The 26,659-nt window shown below is 40.1% G+C and overlaps 1 protein-coding gene across 5 annotated transcripts in view; it reads left to right on the top strand.

Moving 5' to 3' along the window:
- Window positions 1–26,659, top strand: part of sema4g.S (semaphorin 4G S homeolog) — a 161,120-nt gene that overhangs the window by 74,965 nt on the left and 59,496 nt on the right. For all 5 annotated transcript variants that reach the window (XM_041570448.1, XM_041570449.1, XM_041570450.1 and 2 more), the window contains 3 exon segments: window positions 6,298–6,360; window positions 7,507–7,605; window positions 25,752–25,845. In XM_041570448.1, the coding sequence (XP_041426382.1) occupies window positions 6,298–6,360; window positions 7,507–7,605; window positions 25,752–25,845 (256 nt within the window).

Here is a 26,659-nt window from a genome sequence, read left to right on the forward strand (position 1 = left end):
CACTCACAATATACAGTACACATAGAATAGAAATGTCACAATATAAGGCTGATTCGTAATTAATACAGATAATTACTACATGGCAGCACAGAAACCAGTGCAACTAGTATCAGAATTTTATAATCAGCCCTGCAGCATCAGTTTATATTACAGACAAACCTCATTTTGTGCCTGATAATTTGTGACGACCTCTAAGCTTAGCTTCTCAGCAGCTGCTCAGAACCCACTGAGCATGTGAGTGTCACAGACACTTTCCAAGATGGTGACCCCCTGTGACAAGTTTGAAGTCCTGGATCATTGCTGCTATTGACAAGCTGAAACTTTAGGCTAGTGCAATAAGTTAATTATATAAAATATGAAATTTTTAGCCTTATTCATTTTTAGGGTTTAGTTCTCCTTTAACTGGAATCTGATGTCTGAACATTTTTGTCCATAAGCCTGTTTCCAAGCATAGGGCTGCTGTACAGTTCCTACATACACTAGTTCTGTCTTATTTGGTCTAGCCCTATCACTGGCCTTCTCATCTTGCTCCCTGTTATTTGTACTCCCTCCAACCTGCTCCCCGGACAGGGGCCATCCCAGTCTGGCCAGTAGCCAGATACTAATGAATGCAATTGGTATAATTTTTGGTTTCTATTATTTCCCTTTCTCTGAATTAATAGTTAATTGTTTCCAGCCCCCTGTTGCAGTGAATAATTGAAGTGCTGCATTATAGAAAGAGTTTTATTATATACCTGTGCTTCCAAATTTTTCAGAACGTTTGCCATGATACATGTAATTACTATTGATTCATGACGGCTGGAATGAAAATGTTTTATATTAAATGTCTGTTGGAGAATTATGTCTGCGCTATCGACATCTAAAGTGGGGGAATGAATGAGATCGATCACAGCAAGCGGAACATTATCATTTTTGCTACATTATTGGGGATTATTATTTTTCTTTATTATTGCTGGAGAGAGAAGTCTATTAAATGTAATTCAGTTGCTTTGTGGTCTGCCCTTTTCGGCAGGTTCTAAAATCCCCAAGTCGATAAATGGTCATCAAATTGATATTCACAGTCAAATATTTAGTAGGCTGCAAGCTACTCATGGATTCATGGATATGTCTTCATTATGAACAAAGCCATAGACTGCAAATAGTACAATTTATATGATACTATATTTATGTAGTGATATTATAGTTTATGGCATAGTTGTTTATGTACAGCTTTAAGAGATAGTACTTTGACTCAATAAAGGTTGGATTCTGGGCTTTCTTTTGTGGTGGCAGTGTCCAGGACAAACCTATTTTCCTTGGGTATTGTGTACAGGGAGACGTATGTAGGTTGCACATGGCAGACACACTATGGAGCAGTTCCCACTGATACAGACACAAATGATCCCAGTTGGGGCCCAAGTGTTAAGCACTTGTCACTTGAAAGCTAAGCTTTGTGCTGGTTTAAAAAGATGCAATTACCCTAGCAACCAGGCAGTGGTTTGAATAAGGGCTGAATTATGAATAGGAGAGGACCTTGATATAAAGATGAGTAATAACAATCCATAACCTTACAGAGCATTGTGTTTTTTTTTTTTATATGGGGGTCAGAAGAAGGCAAATAATTCAGAAACTATATAAAATAAAAACAAAGGCCAGTTGAAAGGTTGCTTAAAATTTGCCATTCTATAATGTACTAAAAGTTACCTTAAAGGAGAAGGAAAGCTACTGAAACAGTTTTTTGTCAATAGATTAGCACCAGAATGCTTTACCATACCCGAGTAAACAGCAGCTCTGTTTGTTAGTTTAGGATAGTCCCTGTTATACTGCACTTACTTTCTCAGCCCAAATGTAATGTCTGTTCACAAAAGCTTCACCATCAGTGGCGGAACTACCGGGGGAGCAGGGGGTGTGAGCGGGCCAGGGCCCGCACCCCCTCAGGGCCCCCCTGCAGTCCGTTCGCCGATGAAAATGCCTGCAAATGCGGCCGTACGGAGGGGGGCGGGGTCCGGCTGCGCGTCACGCACCAGGGCCCGCCCCCCTCTAGGATCGCCACTGTTCACCATAGTAGACATATTTCTTTCATCGACAGCACTCCAATTTGAATAAAACCGTCTTTAATTTTTACATCACAGGACCGCAGCAAAAATTGCAACTTTTTGAGTGGCACTCCACTCTTTCTCACTTCCTCTCGAAACGTTGCAATTTTTGCTGCTGTCCTGTGATGTAAAAATTAAAGACGGTTTTATTCAAATTGGAGTGCTGTTGATGAACTAAATGTTAGTTTACGATAGCAGCTTCCATATTAGCTTGGTGTGACATCACTTCCTGCCTGAGTCTCTCCCTGCTCACTCATAGCTCTGAGCTCAGATTACAGCAGGGAGGGAGAGAGGAGCAAACGGAGCATGCTCAAGCCCTAGCCCTGAGGGTTTAAAGGGGAAGGCACGCCACTCTTTCTCACTTCCACTCGAAATGTTGCAATTTTTGCTGCTGTCCTGTGATGTAAAAATTAAAGACAGTTTTATTCAAATTGGAGTGCTGTTGATGAAAGAAATATGTTAGTTTACAAAAGCAGCTTCCATATTAGCTTGGTGTGACATCACTTCCTGCCTGAGTCTCTCCCTGCTCACTCATAGCTTTGAGCTCAGATTACAGCAGGGAGGGAGAGAGGAGCAAACGGAGCATGCTCAAGCCCTAGCCCTAGCCCTGAGGGTTTAAAGGGGAAGGAAACCTAGTTGGCGCAAAAACCCTCCCCCCCCCTCCCGTGTGTGTTGTCTGTGAACTCCCTGGACTGGACCTGCGCAGAAGGGTAAGTAACAAGTTAGGGGCATTTACCCAGCGGGATGGGTAGGCCAGGGGGAGGAGGGAGGGTGGGCAACACACGGGAGGGGGGGAGGGTTTTTGCGCCAACTAGGTTTCCTTCCCCTTTAAGCTGAAAACATGAAGTCTGATACAGAAGCCCATGTGTACACAATTGAAGGAAAGAAATGCTGTGTTTCTTTTGACAGAGGACTCAGAGCAGCATTACTTTGAGGGTTTACTGGTGTATTTATATAGACCTTTCTGATGAAGCTTACTTAGTTTTAGCCTTTCCTTCTCCTTTAAAGGTGGACCAGTAATCCCAAAATGAAAACAACCTTTAGCGTGCAAGAAAGAATGAAGATAATAAACCCTACTGGAGACCTTCTTCCTTTCTCCTGCTGGTTGAAGAGAAGGGGACTTCTTTCAGTTTCTAAAACATATTTCTGCTGAAAGTTTGTTGCCAGTAGTTATCCAAAAAGAATGCTATTGGTGTGAATTCTAACTGCACGTCTGTGTATTCTGGAATATACACGGCTAAGGTGAATCCTGGCTGCACATGAGTATTAGTCACATCAGCAGCACAGTTGAACTTTGCATTGGATAATTATGATTTGTCATCCATAACCCCCCACAGACGCCCGTGACTAAGCAGATGATAGCAAGGCTCTCCTTATGTCCTCACAGAGGTGAACGCAGCTCTCGATTCTTTATGCTAAGTCAGACAGTCGGAGGGTTGAGTCACGACTCTGCTGGTGGTTTGCCAGTGTTTCCTTCTCTGCAATGAATTTACTCTTTGTGGGAATGTTATTCCTTGAGGAAGAACAAGCCACTGTTTAAAAAAAAATAAAAAATTTGAAACAATGTAAATCACTGTAAAATATAAGCAGCAATGTGCGGATTATGATTTCAGTAAATTATTTTTTACAATGTTTTAAAGGACTAGTAAAGGCAAAACTTGAAAATATTTTAATGCATAAGGTTGAAGACCCACAGCTATTAGTAGCAGCAACTTGTCACAGCTGCAAAAATAGACAATAATTGATAATTGTCTCTAGAAGAGGCAATTATCAGTATTGTCTATGGCAGGGTATTTTCTGTAGTTACTTTGTCACCCTTAGGGCAGAGACACATGTAGATTAGTCGCCCAGCGACAAATCGCCTCTTCTTCGGACAACTAATCTCCCTGAACTACCTTTCCGCTGGCTAGAATCTAAGGGTAGGGACACACTGGGCGATTTGGGGAGATTTAGTCGTCTGGCGACTAATCGCAGCGACTTTTCTCCCCGAATGCCTCCCCTCACTCTGCGCCTGGATAAAATGAAAAGTCGCCGGCGCTAATCACACACGGCGATTCGTTTTCCGAAATCGCCCGAAGTTGCCTCACAAGGAAACTTCGGGCGACTTCGGAAAACAAATCGCCGCGTGTGATTAGCGCAGGCGATTTTTCATTTTATCCAGGCGCAGAGTGAGGGGAGGCATTCGGGAAGATTGGTCGTGGAAAGTCGCGGCGATTAGTCGCCAGGCGACTAAATCTCCCCAAATCGCCCAGTGTGTCCCTACCCTAAATTGCCGATGGAATGGCACTCATTTTCCGAAGTTGCCCGAAGTTTCCTCGTGAAGCAACTTCAGCCGACTTCGGAAAACGAATCGTTCCGAGTGGCCTCCCACCGTCGATTTAAATTTTAGCCTACGGCAAGGCAGTGGAGGCAGTTTGGGGAGATTAGTCGCCCCGAAGAAGAGGGGATTTGTCGCTGGGCGACTAATCTCCCCAAATCCGACTGTGTGCCCTGACCCTTAAAGTTTGCATTTGTTGATTTGTAAAGAGCCCCACCCCTGACATCATGCCCCGCCCCTCGCCCAGATTCAACCGGGCCAAAAGGTGGCAACCCTAATTGGGTATAGGTTCAGCTGCAGGACTAGCAGGTCTCCCCAACTGAACCTGTGCTGGACTCTAGCAGGCACATCAAAAAGTGTAGGAATAGATTCTCTGCCTGATCCGCTACATCTGGCACTGGCCTAAAAATGCCTTTTTTGTCCTATACAGATTAAATGGCTGTCCCCTTAGCTACACAGCAACTTATTTAAATGAACTATAGTAACGTTTCAGAAGCAAATACACATTTTTACTAGTGCAGAGTAACAGTACATTATATTTAACAGCGTATTTTTCATTAGTTTGTACCTTTTATAATATTCTCTTTTTAAGGTGCATTGGAAGTGTCAGTGCTGTAGGGCAGAGAGCCGATCATTTAGACCTTTTCTTCTGTTCAGGGCTAGTACTGAATGATCAAGCAGTATGTGGGAACGTCCATAACAGTTTATTCCCAGCCAGAGTGACTCAGTACGGAAAGAAACTCTCCTCTAGATTTTAATAACACATTTTAGAATTGTGATGAGTTGGTTTCTTGCAGCAATGCAGATTTGTCCATGTACAACTGCTCAAGGCTATGAAACCATGGCACAGGAGATATTTATATTTTGGTCATTGTGAAGTGATAAAACTATATCTTAAAGTGATTCTGTCATGATTTTTATGATGTCGTTTTTATTTTTAAATTACACTGTTTACACTGCAAATAATTCACTCTACAATATAACATTTAATTCCTGAACCAGCAAGTGTATTTATTTTTAGTTGTAATATTGGTGTGTAGGTGCATCTCAGGTCATTTTGCCTGGTCATGTGCTTTCAGAAAGAGAGAGCACTTTAGGAACTGCTTTCTGGCAGGCTGTTGTTTCTCCTACTCAATGTAACTGAATATGCGGCAGTGGGACCTGGATTTTACCATTGAGTGCTGTTCTTATATCTACCAGGCAGCTGTTATGTTGTGTTGTAGGGAGCTGTTATCTGGTTACCTTCTCATTGTTGTGTTGTTCTGCTGTTGGGGGGGAAAGGAAGGGGGTGTTGATATCACTCCAACTTGCAGTAAAGTGTGACGGAAGTTTATAAGAGCACAAGTCACATGACTGGGGCAGCTGGGAAACTGACAATATGCCTTGTCCCATGTCAGATTTCAATCTTAAATGTAAAAAAAATCTGTTTGCTCTTTTGAGAAATGGATTTCAGAGCAGAATTTTGCTGGAGCAGCACTATTAACTGATGCAATTTAAACATCACATCGCACACAAACTGTGGAACTGGGGAGAGCGCCTTGAATAAATAACTGTCCTCTAGGGCCACTGTTTTATTGAAGCAAGTTCATGAAATGCTCTGACTAATAGTTATAAACAGATTTAGGTTGTGAATAAATTAACCTCTGTAGATTAGGATGAGTGGTGAGTCAATGCTGTACTAATACAATGTATAGACCTCTGTAGAAATAACCATTTCCTCTAAATCTTTAACCTTTTTTTGCCTCCTTGGGCATATATTGTAAGTTAAAAAAAGGCAGAAAAAAGGCGAGTGTTCGGTTTAAAAATTTTTTTGTTTATCTTCTCCCTATCAATATATCATGAGTACTACATATTACTACTACATAGAAATATTCATAGCAAATGTCAATGTTTTTCATCTTTAAGATCCCGTGGGAAGTTACTGCACAAAAGCACGAAGAATGCATGAAAAAAGGCAAAAACAACCAGGTATTCACATTCCCCTTTGAAATTTGAAAAAGATGCCTTGTTAATTCATTGTAATGTGGTCAGAAAGTCATTTAGATGTACATGTGAGTAATAACCTAAATGTGACCAATCAGAGCTACTTGCTGATTGAGTGCTGTGCATATTAATTCCAGGTTGTGTTTAGGGGTTGTTAAAGGAGTGATGGGTGACCACAGGGCAGCCATCAGGGGGGGACAGGGGGGAGAGTTGTAGGAGGCCCCGAGGGTAAGGGGGGCCGGGCCACGCCACACTTACTTGATTAGCCGGGCTCCCTATCTTTCTGAGAGTTGCTGACTTCGGGAAGGCATGGACGTTTAACGGGCCCTGGCCACCAATTTTCTTATAATGTGGGAGGGGGCCCATGCCACCAATTTTGGCCACCAATTTTTTTTTCTCATGTGGGGTCCTAGCCACCAATATTTTTTAATGGGGGGGGCCCTGGCCACAAATGTTTTTTTATGGGGGGGCCCTGACCACCAAAATCTTTATTTTTTATTAACATGTGGGAACCATAGCCACCAATATTTTTGTTTTTTTACTGTGTGGTGGGGAGGGCTGACCTGTAGCAGGTGGGCGCAGCCCAGGGGGCCCAGGAAATTTTGTCGTATGGGGCCCTGCGATTTCTGATGGCGGTCCTGGGTGACCATGTCAAAACAGGGGAGACCACCGTAACAATTGAGGCCTCTTTCTAAGCACATGATGTGATTTATCATTAGTCCCCTTCTCCCAATTTCAATGGATAAAGCTTATGTTTGCTTTACTTGTCCTTTAATACAATAATCAAGAATTTGTACAATATTGTACGGTACATAACAAAAAAAGGCTTTATGCAATAGTTCTTTGGTGCCGGAGACATCACTACCAGGGGATTAAACTGGTCTGAACCTAATATTAATAACTGGGAGGTTATGCTGTCTGTGTTACCTCCCCCCCCCCCTTAACTTGTCCTATAATTCTGTCTGTGCGCTGTCTGGAAAATGGAGAACCCTTGCTTTTTTAGAGTCCACCTCCATAAAGTTCTATAGGAAGCCATCCCTGTTTAATGTAAGATTAACTTGTCACCTAACTAGCAGGATTTGTGCTTCACCCTCAGAATGTAATCATTCTTTTTTTAACTTCTCTTTGCAGACAGAGTGCTTCAACCATATAAGGCTTCTGCTTCGATTTAATGAAACCCACCTGTATGCCTGCGGAACATATGCCTTTTCTCCCCTCTGCACTTATATTGTAAGTAGTGCTGATACCATACTTGTTTGTGATTGGCTGTTTTATGATTCATAGAGATAAATGCTATAATTGTGTTGCAAACACTTTTTGAAATGATAAAAACCAATATATATATATATATATATATATATATATATATATATATATATATATATATATATATATATATATATATATTTTTTTTTTTTTTTATATAGTAGTTCCCCAAGATTGATTGACGCACTCCAGGACTTCATAATGCAGTTTAGAAAAGAAAATTTATTGTCAACGATTCGGTCCCGTTCTGGGCCTTTCTCAAGACATTACAAACAGATAGTGCCTCCCCCATTGATTAAAGGCCAGAGAAGGCGCCAAAAACGCCTTGTGTGACGTCACCAGTGATGTAAGTACTGTGTGCAAAACATATACCCCCAATGATCACAGTGTCAAAACCCACAAGAAACATGTGTATATAAATCCCATAGGCTAATGCAAGCCTTCAGTCTCATCCAGGAAGTTGCACATAATTTATAAACCTGAAAAGGGCAGATGCATTACTATAGCAAAGCTTCTGAACTCGGGCTGCATAAGTAGACAACACGTGCCCCAGACTTACACGCACAGCTCTACTTATGCAGCCCGAGTTCAGAAGCTTTGCTATGGCAACGCTTTATAAATTATGTGCAACTTCCTGGATGGGACTGAAGGCTTGCATTAGCCTATGGGATTTATATACACATGTTTCTTGTGGGTTTTGAAGTCTTTCACTGTGATCATTGGGGGGGGGTATATGTTTTGCACACAGTAGGCGTTTTGGCGCCATCTCTGTCTTTTAAACAATGGGGGAGGCACTATCTGTTTGTCTTGAGAAAGGCCCAGAACGGGACCGAAACGTTGACAATAAATTTTCTTTTCTACACTGCATTATGATGTCCTGGAGCGTGTCAATCTTGGGGAACTACTTTCTATAATATATTTGACAGCACCCAGGCATGAAGACTGGCGTGCACCACAGCAGGAACTATATGCCAGGAATATCCTGTAAATTAAATCCTTCTAAACGGTGACTAGTGATCTAGTGATGTAATTTTTGTCAAGACTCACTAAAATGTGTGTATTATAATAAATAAAGTACCCATTGTAGGAAAATATGAGGATATTCGAAATAACCTCCGTAAACTGTATATGATCATGGTACTCCTCAGTGACTTTTAATATCCCTATATTATACAGTAGGGTACTTTATATATATATATATATATATATATATATATATATATATATATATATAATATATATATATATATATATATATATATATATATATATATATATTCCAATATCGGCACTCACCAAATAGTACGCCAAATCCTGGGTGCAACTCCCAAACCGATTACAAAAGTTTAAAAATATCGGAGGCACGCACCGCAAGTGGATTTATTGCATTTTCCCCCATCTGTGGGGGCAATATATCAAAATGCAATAAATGTACTTGTAATGATGTCCATGAGTTACTTCGATATTTTGAAATATATATATATATATATATATATATATATAATATATATATATATATATATATATATATATATATATATATATATATATATATATACACACACAATGTGTGTATGTGTATGTGTATATATATATATATATATATAATTTGTAATCATTGGAATCAGAATCCTGATGAAAAAGACTGAATCTTGGATCCCTGATATAAAATCCTTGGAGTACTGTCGCTTTGTGTATATATGTATGTGTGTGTGTGTGTGTGTGTATATATATATATATATATATATATATATATATATATATATATATATATATACACCACAAAGCGATTGCACTCAAGGATTTTTAAACAAAGATAAGTGTCAAACAAAAAGCAGATTTATTGAATCCGACGTTCAATTTCTTACTGGAACTTTCTTCTTTTTCCCTGAAGAAAGTTCCAGTTCACAGTTGAGAAAGGCCTCGGAGGAGGCCAAAACGTTAGTCTCGTATGTAACAATAAAACTTTTTTACTTCTACATAAGAGAGTGCGGACCGTTCTTGCTTACTATATATATATATATATATATATATAATATATATACACACATTCAAATTCCTAACGTACACCATCCATGAGAGACTCCAATGATTAGAATCACATACCTGGGTGCTACGCTGAAAATAGCTGCATTATCCAATTTCCACTGACAAAAGGTGCACACCAGGATTTTTCAGTTTAAAACTCCATATTTATTAAATAGATTTAAAACAGGAACCGGCCAACGTTTCGGTCTTTTTCAAAGACCTTTATCAAGGTCGTCTTGATAAAGGTCTTAGAAAAAGACCGAAACGTTGGCCGGTTCCTGTTTTAAATCTATTTAATAAATATGGAGTTTTAAACTGAAAAATCCTGGTGTGCACCTTTTGTCAGTGGAAATTATATCTATCTATCTATCTATCTATCTATCTATCTATCTATCTATCTATCTATCTATTTATTTATTATTATTATTATTTTACTAGCTATATACTCATCAGTGTTCTTTGTGCAGTTGTATGTGAGCATTAGATAACTTGAGCAACCAGGCTAAACCAGATAAATGACTTGTAGTTGGCTACAACTTAGGCTAAAATTAGGTTTCCATACAGACTGTTCCTTTTAGGAAACAATGAGTTTTATTTTTCTTCAGTTGCAGGTAGCTTGCAAGTTAATTAAAAAAAAAAAAAAAAGTATTGCTTACTTCATTGCCCCACTATTATAAGTTAATCATGGGATTTATGATTTTTCCTGTGAAGAGCGGATCACTGTCTCCCACAAACCATTACATGTTAATCATGTGAATTATGAGTTTCCCATAAAGAGAGGATCACTGTCTGTCTCCTAGAAACAGACATTTACATGTGGGTTCTCTGTTATATACATTAAAAGAGAGAGGGTCACCAATTTTGTAAGGTAATCGTGTGGTATATGGTTTTGGCATAAAGAAAGGATCACGGATTTTGCCCCCCCCCCAAACAGCCAATTAAATGTGTATCATGTGGTTTATGCCTTTCCCAAAAAGAGGTGATCGCCAAACCAAATGTGAATTTGTACTGTGATCACTGATACTGCATCATATTAAGCGAAGGAGTTGTTGCCATTAACCGGACATAGGTATTAGAGGCAGTTTATAGAATATAATGCTGCTCTGCTCCATAAATATACTACAGATATACTGTACATAACCAGAGCAGAAATGTCATTGATTGGTATGGATGGGGGGGGGGCTGTTAAGAGACAAATTAAAAACATTTTTTTTATATGAAACTCGTGCAGAGAAAGAGAATGCATCATATTTGTATAACAATCAACCACATTTGTAATTTACTGGGAGCAGTCAGGTTGTGCTGAGTTGCTCAGTAGGAAGCCTAACTTAATTGAAAGTGTTTGTTCCTTTGGGAGTGAAGCAGTGGGAATACGTTTCTTGTGAAATGCATAGATGTCACTAATTTGCTTTGGGGCTTACATCAGTAATTACAATAATTGTATATATTGTAAATATATGCTAGATTTGAGTATCCAGAGTTATTTATTAATTTAATATTGATTAGAGCAGTACAGTCTGGAAGAATGTTTATGTACATTAGCTTTGAAATTTTGCATTACTTTTGCATTATTTGTTTATTTCCTGCTACATGTGTCTGTGCTTCCCTTGTGGCAAAATCAGCTGCCCTGTCTTGTTGTGATACAGTCTGATATCAGCAGATTTGAAAGGATATCTGGGCAGATAAGAAAGGTTAGCTAAGGAAGAGGAAACAAAACCTTACAATGTTAAAACTGTATAGATGCATGAAAGACAGGATCCGATTTGATGTATTTAGGCCGGTGTGCAAAATGAAAAACTAGGCAATAGTGTGCTATCTCTCTTTTTTTTTAAATTTTATTTATGTTCATCTATACTAAGCATGTCCGTCTGCTTGTTTAGTTTCCAAAACTGTCCGTCCACCATTTAGAACAAATAGGATTCGATATAGAAGGGGTTTGGATGACGAGTCATGTAGTATATTTCTTGCAAATGAAGTGTCAGGCTCCTGATATTTTAAAATAAATTTATTTTGTGCTTAGCTTGTAACCAAGCTTGCAGTCTGTCTCTCTGTTCTTTTATGATTCCTGTAACCTGTCACATTAGATAGAGAAAAACTCAGTATGTGACAGAAGACATGCTCTGATTTCTTAAGCAACCTATGGCGAAAACCAGGGGCTGCACAAAAGAACATGCATTAGAAAGTTTCCGTACCCCATAAAATCGAATTTCCATATCGGCTGTTAATCAGACAGGCCACTCGCATAGATTTAAAGGCAAAAAGTAGCAGCCCATCAGATGTGATTTATACATGAACCATAGATAGAGTCCTTTTTAACATTGTATTTGGCTCAAATTGGTACAGAATGGCATAACTGTTTCTCTTTGCAGTCAGTGGCGTAAATATAGAGGACGCAGACCCCTAAGTTGCAGGGGGGCCCAGACTGCAGGGTCTGCTTCCTCTATAGCTAATAAACCTCCCCCCCCCCCCCCGTCCAGCTGCTCTCTTACCTAGGACACAAGTTGGGCGGAGATGGGTGGAGCAGAGACAGGATGTGGGTGTGGTAGAGGTGGGATGGGAAGTGGCGGGAGGATGGGGATTGAAGTGCTCTGGGCCCTTCTGAAGATTTTTTTGCAGGGGCCTCGGCACACTATTAGCAGTGAATGAGGTATTTAAGCAAAAGGTTGATTCACACTGAGCCATAATGGACTGGGTCTTTTAGGGCATACCAGAAATCCTGACACTTTGTGCTTAGGGTTGCCACCTGTCTGGTTTTGAATCGGACAGTCCAGTTTATGAAGGTTCTAAAGTTATATTTCAGTGACATATAGTTACATAGTTACATAGTTAAATCGGGTTGAAAAAAGACAAAGTCCATCAAGTCCAACCCCTCCAAATAAAAACCCAGCATCCATACACACACCCCTCCATACTTTCAAATAAATTATATATACCCAGATCTATACTAACTATAGAGTTTATAATGGATGGAGGGCACACCAAAACTTTCAAAAATTGGCAAGAGGTGCAAAAACAGATGTTACCCCTACCAAAGGTAACCAATGTCAATACTAAATCTAAATGTTTGCACACTCAAAACAAAAACAATTGGACATAAGGGTGGTTTGGAAAAAATAATTTTTACTATTGTTCAAAAAACATTTTACATAGATAATGCCATACAATACATGGCGCAATTTATACAATGTTAAAAAGTAGCATAGAAAATTAACCACCCATTAGTCACATGCAGCAAGCAAGAAATCAGCAAGGAGCGGATACACCTACCAGAAAAATGAGAATGGTAGGTGTATCCGCTCCCTTGCTGATTTCTTGCTTGCTGCATGTGACTAATGGGTGGTTAATTTTCTATGCTACTTTTTAACATTGTATAAATTGCGCCATGTATTGTATGGCATTATCTATGTAAAATGTTTTTTGAACAATAGTAAAAATTATTTTTTCCAAACCACCCTTATGTCCAATTGTTTTTGTTTTGAGTGTGCAAACATTTAGATTTAGTACTAACTATAGAGTTTAGTAGCACAATAGCCTTTGATATTCTGTCTGTCCAAAAAATCATCCAAGCCATTCTTAAAGGCATTAACTGAATCAGCCATCACAACATCACCCGGCAGTGCATTCCACAACCTCACTGTCCTGACTGTGAAGAACCCCCTACGTTGCTTCAAATGAAAGTTCTTTTCTTCTAGTCTGAAGGGGAGGCCTCTGGTACGGTGATCCACTTTATGGGTAAAAAGGTCCCCTGCTATTTGTCTATAATGTCCTCTAATGTACTTGTAAAGTGTAATCATGTCCCCTCGCAAGCGCCTTTTTTCCAGAGAAAACAACCCCAACCTTGGCAGTCTCCCCTCATAATTTAAGTCTTCCGTCCCTCTAACCAGTTTAGTTGCACTTAGTCTCTGCACTCTCTCCAGCTCATTTATATCCCTCTTAAGGACTGGAGTCCAAAACTACACTGCATATGCATACTCCAGATGACGTCAGTGGAACTATAGTGAGCACTGAGCAGCTCAGTTTCCATGGCTTCCAGAGAGGTTGTGCGCATGCTTGTGATGTCACTTCTGCTGATGTCATGTTAACCCTACGTCCATGTGATTCATTAGTCCGGCCCCTAGTGCCATAGCCCCACCCCTAACCCCCAGTGCGGGATCTGCTTCCTCTATAGTCACACTATATAGGCCTATGGTGGACAAAAAAGGAGCTGATGGGAATTGTTTTATAGTCAGGAGCACCTCTGCTATTATGCTCTTGCAGTTGTTTATAGACAGGTCTTGAGCCTGACCACCGTGATGCAAACAGGATGGCAATGCATTAGTGATGTGCGGGCCGGCCCGATACCCGTGGGTTGGTCGGGTTCGGGCCGACCCTGCACCCCCCTTTGTGGGTAGTGGGTGGGTCCAGGTCAAGCTCTTCCTCCTGCTCTCCCCGCCCCGCCACCTTCAACTGCCGGCTTTATAGCCTCGTGCCTGCTCGCTCCGCCTTTTTGTGACGTCATCGGCGTGGCGGCAGGGACCTATAAAGGAAGTATGGCTCGGGCAGGTGGAGGGAGGACAGGTGTGGATCGGGTGCGTGTCGGGAAAAACCCAACCAGCACATCACTACAATGCACACAATAGCAATGGTAGGTGATGATTTCTTGTTTCCTGCTCTGTGAGTTGTTTGTTTTAGTCCCTTGGCAGAAATACTGAACCCTCTGGTTAAATAAATAAAGGCAAATACATTATATATCAGTGCAAAGGGTATGTCGGACTGGGATACCAGGGGCCCACCAGAAAACCTTAGACCATGACTTAAAGGAGAAGGAAAGCTACAGAGGCATTTTATTGCCAATAGATTAGCTGCAATAGGGCAAGCTAGAATGCTATATTTATTCTGTAGAATGTTTTACCATACCTGAGTAAAAAGCTCTAGAAACGCTCTGTTTGTTTAGAATAGGAGCTGTAGTATTAATGGGGTGTGACATCACTTCCTGCCTGAGTCTCTCCCTGCTCTGGGTTCAGATTACAGTAGAGAAGGGAGGGGTGGGGGGAGAGGAGCAAACTGAGCATGCTCTTGCCCAGGGCAATGAGGTTTAAGCTGAAGGCAGGAAGTCTGATACAGAAGCCCATGTTTACACAATAGAAGGAAAGAAATGCAGTGTTTCTTTTGACAGGGGACTCAGAGCAACATTACTTTGGGGGTTTACTGGTATATTTAGATGGACCTTTCTGATAAGGCTTACTTAGATTTAACCTTTCCTTCTCCTTTAAGGTGGCCATACACGGGCCGATAAAAGCTGCCAACAGACCGTGTCGGCAGCTTATTGGCCCATGTATGGGGCCCCCCGACGGGCTTCACCGATCGAGATCAATCTCGATCGGATGGGACAAAAAATCCCGTTGGATCTCGGCTTCATCTATTCGTTGATGCGGTCCCGCGATCCGACCGCCCATTGCTATTCGTTAGGATACGATCGTTGTATCCTAGGGCCCACGATCAGATCAGCCCGATATTGCCCACCTCAAGGTTGGCATATGGTTAGAAGCAAGAGGATCCACTTACACCTGGGTTTCCTGGTATCCCGGTGAGCCAGGAAAAAGGGAACATTTTTGAGGCAGTGGACAATAAAGCAAGGCTGTGCCATGTTACAGACGACAATATAACATGATTGCGTGTGCAGGTGTCTGAATGCAGTTCCACATGTTCTTCAGATGTGTGTGTGTATGTGAGTGCATTTGGTGCAGAGCAAAAGAGGACACAAACTGGAGCCGTCCCTTGTTTACTCCAGTGTGTGAGATAATAGCGTTTGCTTTGTGTGGGCGGCTTTTTGTGTGGTTTGTTCATTGAGCAATCTGTTGGCTCTGTCTTTTTATTTGCTCCTAAAGACAAACTCAAGTGACTTGCTTGTGGCCTCAAATAACTTTGACCTCATTAAAAAGCTGCTGAACTATAAAGTTCCAGCCCCCCCTCCATCGCCATTTAATTTTCAGATTGTATACTGGCTGCAGTGCCTGTTGGGAAATAAGGGAGGATAATTCCTCCATTAAAAAACAATTTGAAAACACTGAACTGATTGAATGAAGGCCTGTGAGAGTCGGGCAATTTGAGTCCAACTTGGCGCCCTGCCTCAACTTTTAGTATGTTGTAGGATGGCTAATGTTAAGCAACTTTTCAATTGGTCTTTTTTCCTTTTTATAGTTTTTAAATAATTTGCCACCTTCTTCTGTCACTGGCCCCATCTAGAAAATCAAATGCTCTGTAAGGCTACAAATGCATTGTTATTGCTACTCCCCTTTCTGTTCATGCTTTCCCTTATTTATATTCCAGTTATTCAAATCATTGCACGGTTGTTAGGCTAATTTGGACAGATGGCTGAAATTGCAAACTGGAGAGCTGCTGAATAAAAAGCTAAATAACTCAAAAAACACAAATAATAAAAAATTAAAAACATTTGCAAATTGCAAATTGTCTCAGAATATCCCTCTCTACATCATACTAAACGTTAATGTAAAGGTGAAACTTTCAGCATTTTCCAACCTATATTTACATGGCAAAGTGCCATGCTGGCAGTGGCAACATCTGAAAATGCAAATATCTGTGAGGCTTTTTTTTTTTTTTTTAAAGGAAAACTATACCCCTCAAACAATGTACATCTCTGTAAAAAGATATTGCATAAAACAGCTCATATGTAACAATTTTCATAATAATATACGTTTCTAGTAGTATGTGCCATTGGGTAATCATAAATAGAAAATTGCCATTTTAAAAAATAAGGACAGCCCCAGGGATCGTATGATTCGCTGTGCACACAAACATACCATACATGTTAGGTCACATGAGTTACTGTCTTTTGCTTCAACACTTCTTCCTGTTACAGTTAGGGGCAGATTTATCAAGGGTCGAAGTGAATTCGAATTTTTGAAGTAAAAAAATTAAAAATTCAAAGTAATTTTTTGGATACTTCGACCATCGAATAGGATACTACGACTTCAAATTCAGTTCGAAGTAAAATCGTTCGAATATTCGACCATTTGATAATCGAAGTACTGTCTCTTTAAAAAAACTTCAACTTCAATGCCAAATTAAACCTGCTGAAGTGCAATGTTAGCCTATGGGGACCTTCTAGAGCAAGCTTTTTGAAGTTGAAGAAAAATCGTTCGATCGAATTATTTTACTTTGACCGCAAATGGTCAAATTCGATGTAAAAAAACTTTCACTTCGATATTCGAAGTATTCCAATTTGATGGTCAAATTTCGAAGCTTTTTCTTCGAAATTCGACCCTTGATAAATCTGCCCCTTAGTGTTAGTTCACACAGACCGTTTTGGGGAGATTTGGTCGCCTGGCGACTAATCGGCTTGTTTTTGCGGCGACCAATCTCCCCAAACTCCTTCCCTGTTCCTGCGCCGGCTAAAATGAAAAAAAACGCTAACGATAATCACCCGCGGCGGTTCGTTTTCCGAAGTTGCCTCACGAGGAAACTTCGGCCGACTTTGGAAAACAAACCGCCACGTGTGATTAGCGCCCGTGTTTTTTTTCTCCATTTTAGCCGGCAAGCAAGGCAAGAGATTTAAAAGAGCAAGATTTACTTAAATATATAGACCAGTTTGGTAAGATTTTTTTTAATATGCCACTTAATATGATCTGTTGCTTAAGTGTTCCTTTGGGGGTATAGTTTTCCTTTAAGGATATTTGTAATTTAGTTAAATCTGGAAAAAAAACTGTTTGTAGTATCGGGAGGCAACTATGAATCATCCCCTAAACGTGCAAAAATTAGTATATCTTATTTCCTTACCTAGATAGTTTGATCTGCATATTTTTCTTCAACATGCATGCCGTTTAATGTACACAAAACAGTTATTACTGCCTAAATGTCCATTTTCTGTAATGCTGTCAAAATGATTATTCTCATAACTATAATAAAGCAGTGGAGATTTTTACAGCAGACCCTCCTCCCGTGTGTTTGTTGCTTGGCAACAGAATTATTCTGTCAGAATACATTTTCTCCATGCCTCTGCAGCTATGGGAAGTTGCTGTATACTGGAGCAAGCCTCACGGGATCTGGTATCCAGAAAGCCCCAAAATATGGCAGTGCTTTTTCAAATGTTTGAATACATATAATTCTTTATTTTGACTGGTTTGCATGTACAGGTATGTGATCTGTTATCCTGAAACCCATTATGCAGAAAGCTCTAAATTACAGAAAGGACATCTCCTATAGACTCCATTAAAATGAAATAATCCAGATTTTAAAAAATTATTTCCCTTCTATCTGTAATAATAAAACAGTACATTGTACTTGATCTTAACTACAATATAATGTATCCTTATTGGAGGCAAAACCAGCCTATTGGGTTTATATTGAGGCACATTTATCAATATTTGAATTTTTTTTCACTCACATTAATTCAGTTTTACTCGAAATTCGAATATTCGATTATTTATTTTAAAAATCGAATATCTTAAACATGGACTAATTTTACCCAGTCGAAAGTTCGAATCAAATTGATCAAACTAGATTCGCGTTTAATACTGAAAGTCAGCAAAGCTGCAGTGCAAACATCTCCAAATTACTCACTGGACCTCTCCCATTGACTTATACAGCAATTTGGCAGGTTTTAGGTGGCGAATAGTCAAATTTGAATAAAATACCCTTAAAGGGATACTGTCATGGGAAAAAAAAATTTTTTCAAAATGAATCAGTAAATAGTGCTGCTCCAGCAGAATTCTGCACTGAAATCCATTTCTCAAAAGAGCAAACAGATTTTTTTATATTCAATTTTGAAATCTGACATGGGGCTAGACATTTTGTCAATTTCCCAGCTGCCCCATGTCATGTGACTTGTGCCTGCACTTCAGGAGAGTAATGCTTTTTGGCAGGCTGCTGTTTCTCCTTCTCAATGTAACTGAAGGAGTCTCAGTGGGACATGGGTTTTTACGATTGAGTGTTGTTCTTAGATCTACCAGGCAGCTGTTATCTTGTGTTAGGGAGCTGTTATCTGGTTACCTTCCCATTGTTCTTTTGTTTGGCTGCTGGGGGGGGAAAGGGGGGGGTGATAATCACTCCAACTTGCAGTACAGCAGTAAAGAGTGATTGAAGTTTATCAAAGCACAAGTCACATGACATGGGGCAGCTGGGAAATTGACAATATGTCTAGCCCCATGTCAGATTTCAAAATTGAATATAAAAAAATCTGTTTGCTCTTTTGAGAAATGGATTTCAGTGCAGAATTCTGCTGGAGCAGCACTATTAACTGATTCATTTTGAAAATATTTTTTTTCCCATGACAGTATCCCTTTAATGTCTCTGGTGTTTCAGTCTGGCAGCTCAGTAATTCAGGTGCAGACTAAATTGTTACAATTTTGCAACATTTAGTTTACATTTCTCAGCAGCATCTCGGGAATATTAGCAACTATTGTATCAATTCTAACAGCTGCCTGTAATGAAACCCAGAGATTCTGCTCAGCAGGGACAAAGATAAGAAATGTATCAACTAAACGTATCAGTTTAGAACAGTTTACAGGGTCGGCGACCACCCCCTCTCAGAGCTGCTTCAGAAGGTGAAAAATGACACTTTACACTTCAATATTAGAAAAACAGTCACACATAAAAAATAGAAAGTCATTGGAAAAAGTCATTATTTCTGGTGATCTATCTGAAAACAACTAGTTGTTTGAAGGTGAACCACCCCTTTAAAGGGATACTATCATGGGAAAAAAATTTTTTTTCAAAATGAATCAGTTAACAGTGCTGCTCCAGCAGAATTCTGCACTGAAATCCATTTCTCAAAAGAGCAAACAGATCTTTTTATATTCAATTTTGAAATCTGACATGGGGCTAGACATTTTGTCAATTTCCCAGCTGCCCCATGTCATGTGACTTGTGTTCTGATAAACTTCAATCACTCTTTACTGCTGTAATGCAAGTTGGAGTGATATCACCCCCTCCCTCCCCCCCCCCCCAGCAGCCGAACAACAGAACAATGGGAAGGTAACCAGATAGCAGCTCCCTAACACAAGATAACAGCTGCCTGGTAGATCTAAGAACAGTACTCAATAGTAAAATCCCATGTCCCACTGAGACACATTCAGTTACATTGAGAAGGAAAAACAGCAGCCTGCCAGAAAGCATTTCTCTCCTGAAGTGCAGTCACAAGTCACATGACATGGGGCAGCTGGGAAATTGACGAAATGTCTAGCCCCATGTCAGATTTCAAAATTGAATATAAAAAAAACTGTTTGCTCTTTTGAGAAATGGATTTCAGTGCAGAATTCTGCTGGAGCAGCACTATTAACTGATTCATTTTGAAAAAAAAAAATTTTCCCATGACAGTATCCCTTTAATGTCTGCAGCTCTGGCTGCCATTACATTAGGCCTATTCAGTGTCGGACTGGGATGCCAGCAGCCCACCAGAAAGCCTTATTTTCCCCATAAAGAAATAGGGAATGATAATGAAATTGGCAAAATGTTTAGAAGCAAAAGGACCCACTAACATCTGGGCCCACCGGGAGTTTTCCTGGTATCCCAGTGGGCCAGTCCGACACTGGTCCTATTTCTCAGTTCCCATGCTCAGTTTCCATTACTAAATACAACGGATATAGCACCTTTGATACCTCAGTTTCAGCAATAAGATTTTATCCTTTGTAGGGATGCACCAAATCCTTATTTTTGAGATTCAGTTCAACCCCCTAATCTTTCAGGAAGGATTCAGGCAACTTCCAAACTAAATCTGAACAGAAGGTCACAGGGCTGTGGAGTCGGTACATAAATCCTTCAACTTGTGTGTTATACTGTATTTTCCATGTTGATTGAAAGAAGTTACGTAAACAACATACAAGCCATTTTATCACTGCCAAATCTAAAAAATATAAACCACATCTGCTGTTCATTCTAAAACAAAATAAAGTTAAACTACAGAAACCAAAAACAATTTGAATACCTAAAAGACTTATGTATTAATTGAACCTGCCATAGAACTGTAGTTTAGCTGTACAATCCAAATTTAACTAAAGTATTATTCTTCGAAACAGAATTATATATCCACCTTCATAAAATCTGATTTGATTCTTTTCAGTGCTTAAGTTATTAGGAGTCACAGTCTGTACATTTGTTTTGGCGACTCCCAATCCAGATACCAAAAATTGCTTCCTATTCCACATCTCTGTAAGGTTGAAGACTATTTTGATCCCTTTTATCACGTGACCTAAAGTCAAATCAAACCAAATCCAGGATTCGTATATCCATAATCCTCTGCACATCTGGGCATCTTCTCTAGCAAAACATTTTTTTATTTTTATGTTTCTTCCCTATTGATAACATTAGAATTAATCATGATTTTTGGTAATAATTACTAAAAGCGGCCAAAGTTTATCTTTGTACCAAAAACGGTTTGGGTAAATTTACAGAAATTTCGGGTTCCAACCCCATAGTGAGTTAGGAAACTCAAGCAGGCTTTCCTTAAAGGGATTTTGTCATAATGTTTATGGTGTAGTTTTATTTCTAAATAACACTGTTTACATTACAAATAATTCACTCTACCATATAAAATTTTATTTCTGAACCAACACGTGTATTATTTTTTAGCTTTAATATTGATGTGTAGGCAGCCATCTTAGATCGTGTTGTGCCTGATCATGTGCTTTAAGAAAGAGCCAGCTCTTTACAATGAAACTGCTTTCAGCTCCTACTCAATGTAACCAAAGGAGTCGCAGTGGGACTTGGGTGTTTTATATTAAGTGCTATTCTCATATCTATATGCTATTCTGTTATCTTGTGTCAGAGAGCTTTTATTTGGTTACCTTCCTGTTGTTCTGTTGATAGGCTGCTGAGGGGGGTGATATCACAAGAGTTGCCACCTGTCAGGATTTCACCAAATTAGGAAATCCGGACAGGACATTGAAAATAATGACATGGCGATCAGCGAATCACTGACCGCCACATCATCAGTCCCATCCCCGACATCACCGGTCCTGCCCCTGACATCACCGGCACACTCCCGACATCACCGGTCCTGCCCCGCCTACGACATCCTCTGTCCCGCTCCCCTGCCTGGTTTCCAGCCCCAGAAAAGGTGGCAACCCTAGATATCACTCCAAGTTTATCAGAGCACAAGTCACATGGCTGAGGGCACCTGTCTAGCCCAAGTCAAATTTCAAAGTTAAATATAAAAAAAACAGATTTCAGTGTAGAATTCTTCTGGAGCAGCACTATTAACTAATACATTTAGAAAAAAACATGTGACAGAATCCCTTTAAAGATTACTGGTGCTGAAAAGTACAAGCAATAGCCCCGCCCCCCATGTGAGAATTTGCCACAATCTCAATAAATCTCAATTTGCCACGGTAAGTAATGACAAGTACACATTTTGATCAGCCAATCAATAAAGGACAGTAAGGTACAAGAGCCAATAATTGCAGTGTGCTTTTCTAGAGGCAACCATGTAAATCAGAAACACTGAGATTGTGGCAAATTCTCACATGGGGGGGGGGGAGCTATTTGAGACTGCTTGTACTTTTCAGCACCAGCCAGTGTCGGAATAGGATGCCACTTTTTAAACTATTATTCCTCCTCTCCTCACTTAACCTCTTTATTCTCCTAGTCTCTTTTCTCTGCATACTGTACTCTATTCTTCCATTATTAAGACTTTTTGTTCCCATTAAGAAATAGGGAATGACCATGAAATAGGCCAAATGATTAGAAGCAAGAAGCCCACTTACACCTGGGCCCACCGGGAGTTTTGCTGGTATCCTGGTGGGCCAGTTCCGACACTGGCACCAGCAGTCTTTAAAGAGAATCTGTCACAGGAAAACGTTTTTTTCTAAATGCATGCCACCACCCTTATAGTTCTTGAGGCACTTGGATTCCCCATATTTCCCAATATTAAATTTTACACCAGTCCATTTTATTTTACTGTTTTAAAAGTACGCTGTTCAGGATAATTTTTTCATCCAGTCTCTAGTACTTTATCAGTTTTGATTGATGGCACTATGCATGAATAACATGTTCATGATTTTCCACAGGAAAAAAATACGTACATCAAAGTGCATGTAGCATTGTTTACCATTCCAGCAATATAATACAGTTGGCTAGCTGGCCCTGAAAAAGTGATAATACAGCAATAAATCAACTTCCAGCCTCTGAGACTAAGGCTACACTCATACTGCAGAAGTAAGACTAAAATCGAATTGCATGACTATGCGAAGTAAAGCAATTTGCAAGTTATAATACAATTTTCCTTCTGTCTGAACTTCATTAGTATTTGGACTCAAGGCTGTGGTTTTGTCTCTGCATAGTATAACATTGTAGCTCAAACTTAGAGGCCAATTCTACATACAGTTGTGGTGATGCCTATAGTGCAGGGTTCCCAAAACTGTGTGGCTGCCCCCATGATGGGTGCCTGGAGCTTTGGCAGAGAGAGACAACATGATGGTTAATTTGCCGGAGATTTTTTGAGAATGCTTCTATGTTCTCCAAGATACACCTAAAAGCCCATCTTGAAGGTCAGCTAGGGTGAAATTTGGAGCAAACCCTTACTGGTTGTTCTAGATAAAGGGCCTCCAATCTTTTTTTTTTTTTTTTTTTACCAGTGAGCCACATTCAAAAGTAAAAAGATTGGGGAGCAACACAAACATGAAAGTCCCCGGGGATACAAAATAAGGGCTGTGATTGGATATTTGGTAGCCCCTACATGGACTGGCAGCCTATAGGAGGCTTTACTTGGCACTACATCTGTTTCTTATGCAATTAAAACTTGCCCCCAAGACTTTGTTTTAAAAATAAGTACCTGCTTCAAGGCCGCTGGGAGCAACAATTGAAGGGGTTGGGGAGCAACATGTTGCTTGTGAGGCACTGGTTGGGGATCACTGTTCTAGATATTCCTATGACTATGACTTATACACCATGTTTTCCTATATCTGTAACCTGTTTATGAACGCAGGGGGGCCCGACAAAGGTTGGAACTCTAATTGGGCCCTACACTAGAATTAATTGGGGCCTGGACTGACAACCACAGCCCTAGTTCTAGCCTCATTTTTCTCTGCACTGTTTCTGAGTTTAATATTAGAATGCAAAGTCCAAATACCTTTCTATTTATAAAGTATGTTTTTTTTTTAACAAAATATGTTTATGCTTTTGCAACTATAGATGAAATTTTGGTAGTGGTGTTTTATATGGTTGAGACATGAGAGTTATGAGAAAACAGAGCGTGTGAGACCTTTGCAATAATAAAAAAGTTCTAGTCTAAAAAAAAAAAAAAAAACCAATCAGGCTGTTGGTAAAGTAACAAGAAAAAGCAAAGAGATTTACTGTAAACTAATTATGTTGCTGTTTCATTTGCATAGGATTTTTCAGAGCAAATAATTTGTCTTTATTGCATTTGTTTTATATGAGTTTTGAGTCCCTGTTTTATATTTTCTCCCTATTTACTATTCCTGATGTTAGCAACCGAAGAAGGAAAGAGCCGTAGGCAACAGTCCAAGACATATTGTCTTGGTTAGATAGCTTTGCTATGGTTTGACTGATCTGGATGTAATTTGGCATTTAAATATCAGCCTTGTAGTATATTTATTATTTAATACAGCTATAGTAGTGAATATGAGATTTATATATATATATATATATATATATATATAATATATATATATATATATATATATGACTTTCTCTATGAATATCACTTAATATTTAACAAATAAAGCCTATCACACCATCCGGTATTTATGCAGTGTTTAGGAATACCATTTGCAGAGAATTACAGGCTTTCAAACAAATGACTTCACACATTAATGAGGTGGCATAATTAGCAACTCCTGTTCTGCACCTGTGAAATTCATTAATGGTTTTCACAAATTAATTTCAGGTTGAATTTATCTGTTGATTTGGGATTAAGGGTTTTGTGCAGTGGTAAGTCTTTTAGTATGCTATCTAGCTATCACCTCTCCCTAACTTACACCTTTCCCTGGTTATGGCTGACTCTGTATTCAACACAGCCGGAGGCATAAAGAAGGGGCAGGAGGCAAGCAGCACGTGGGTGCTCCCTGATAGTGATGTGCGGGCCGACCCGATACCCGCGGGTTCACGCTGACCTCTCATGCTCCTTTCCAGGTCGCTCGCGGGTGCAGGTTGTGCTCTTCTTACTACTCTCCACACCCGCGACCTTCCAAATGCTACCTTCTGGGTTGAGTTTTTATAGACGCACGCCTCTCGCCCTGCGGGTCTATAAAAGAGACCTGGAAGTCGGGCGTGGGTGGTGGGAGGGCGGGTGCAGGTCGGAAAAATCCCGACCCGCATCACTACTCCCTGAAATGCCCTTAGGATGTACCTCATTCAGAATGTGCAACTGGTATGGAGCCAGGGTGCAAACACCAGAGAGCCTTGTACTTACCAGTTGCCTATTAGGCATTACATACACCTCTCAATTTTGCCTAAAAGATAGCCATGCATGGGAAGATCTAATCAGCTTTGGGCAGATGGAATGCATCTAAAAACCAATGCAATCTTGGTTGAACTGGTTTTCTCCAACCTGGCCGTTGTATGGGTAGCTTAACATACCCCTGAATAACACTGTAGAATTGTTTGGAAGTGGTTGGAACGTTCCTGATTAAGCTAGGGCCAGACGATTGCGGATCTTAGCCTGCGTAAAATCCACTACCCCGCTGCTCTTACGCTCATGCTCTGCGTGCACCTGGGAGGCATTGACTCTGCTTGGATGCAGACAGATGCAGTGGATTTCAGCTCCGAATCGCAACATATTGCATTTCACGTTGAAAGCCACCCTACCTTCAAAAGACAAGGGAAGCAGCAGGGAAGCAGATTCTCCACCTGTGGAGAATCCACAATCATCTTCATCATCTGGCCCTAGCCTTAAAACTCTAATATGTGGAACTCACAATTAAATGTAAAGACATTTTTTCATATAGCCATTCAATTCAGTTGGATCCTGCAAGTTAATTGAAATTCATTATTAGTGTTTCAGTAACAATGTTAATATATGTATGAGGTCCTTTATGTTGTTCATTTCAAGTGCTCCAACAAAAAATTAGAAACAGTTGTTTAGTAAATGTTGGTATAAACAGTAGCACTATTTTTTTTTGTCGTTTAAGGATTCCAGGACTTTTGTTTTGTCTTCAGAAACTGAAGAAGGAAAGGAGAAATGCCCTTATGATCCAGCAAAAGGATACATAAGTATCCTAGTGGGTAAGTGACTGTATAAACCAATGCAGATATGTTAGGGGGTGGTGTTTGGGGGCTTTATGCAATAAATTAATAGTGACCTGTCTATGGCATTTTTAAACAGACCCTCTAGCATGGAGGCCCCAATAGATGTAAAAATGTGAAGGGGTTTGTGTAGACCAGAGTTGCCAGGTCTAATTTTATAAACCAGCCAAAGTTGGCTACAAAACCAGCCCAAAACTAGCCAAGAGGCATTGAAAAGTAGCACAATATGTGCAGTGAAAAAAAGGTCTTAAAAAATAAATGAATAAATGTGAAAATACACCTTTTTCAAATTTCACATATTTTTCCATAACGCGAAATGTGGCAGATTTGCACATCACCAGGGGCGGCACAGGAGGTATAGGGCAAGAATGTGAGAATGCTTAAGAGTGATGGGAGACTGAGGTACAGTGCCCAATATCTGGTAACTCAACTTCTACACAGGTCAGTCCTATTGCATGCTGGGTATTGTAGTCTTACATTAAACTTGGCAGTCGGCAAATTGTTTAACAGAAGCTATATTACCCAACATGCATTGGGAGACACCGGTTTGGCACATTAGGGCAACAAAAAACTTGGTTTCCTTGGCTAGTGTGTACTTTCAAAACCCGCCTGGGCTTTAAATTAGTAGCCCAATTTGACTGGAAAACCGCCAACCTGGCAACCCTGGTGTAGACTGTGGGAGGGGTTTTAACATTATACGGTGTGACAGGGGTGTGGTCTGGTGGGTGAGTAATTTTTTTTTGTGGAGCCCAATTCTGCCCAGATGACCAATGGGCTCAAAATTGGGAACCCC

Source organism: Xenopus laevis, chromosome 7S (assembly GCF_017654675.1).
Source record: "Xenopus laevis strain J_2021 chromosome 7S, Xenopus_laevis_v10.1, whole genome shotgun sequence".
Taxonomy (NCBI): domain Eukaryota; kingdom Metazoa; phylum Chordata; class Amphibia; order Anura; family Pipidae; genus Xenopus; species Xenopus laevis.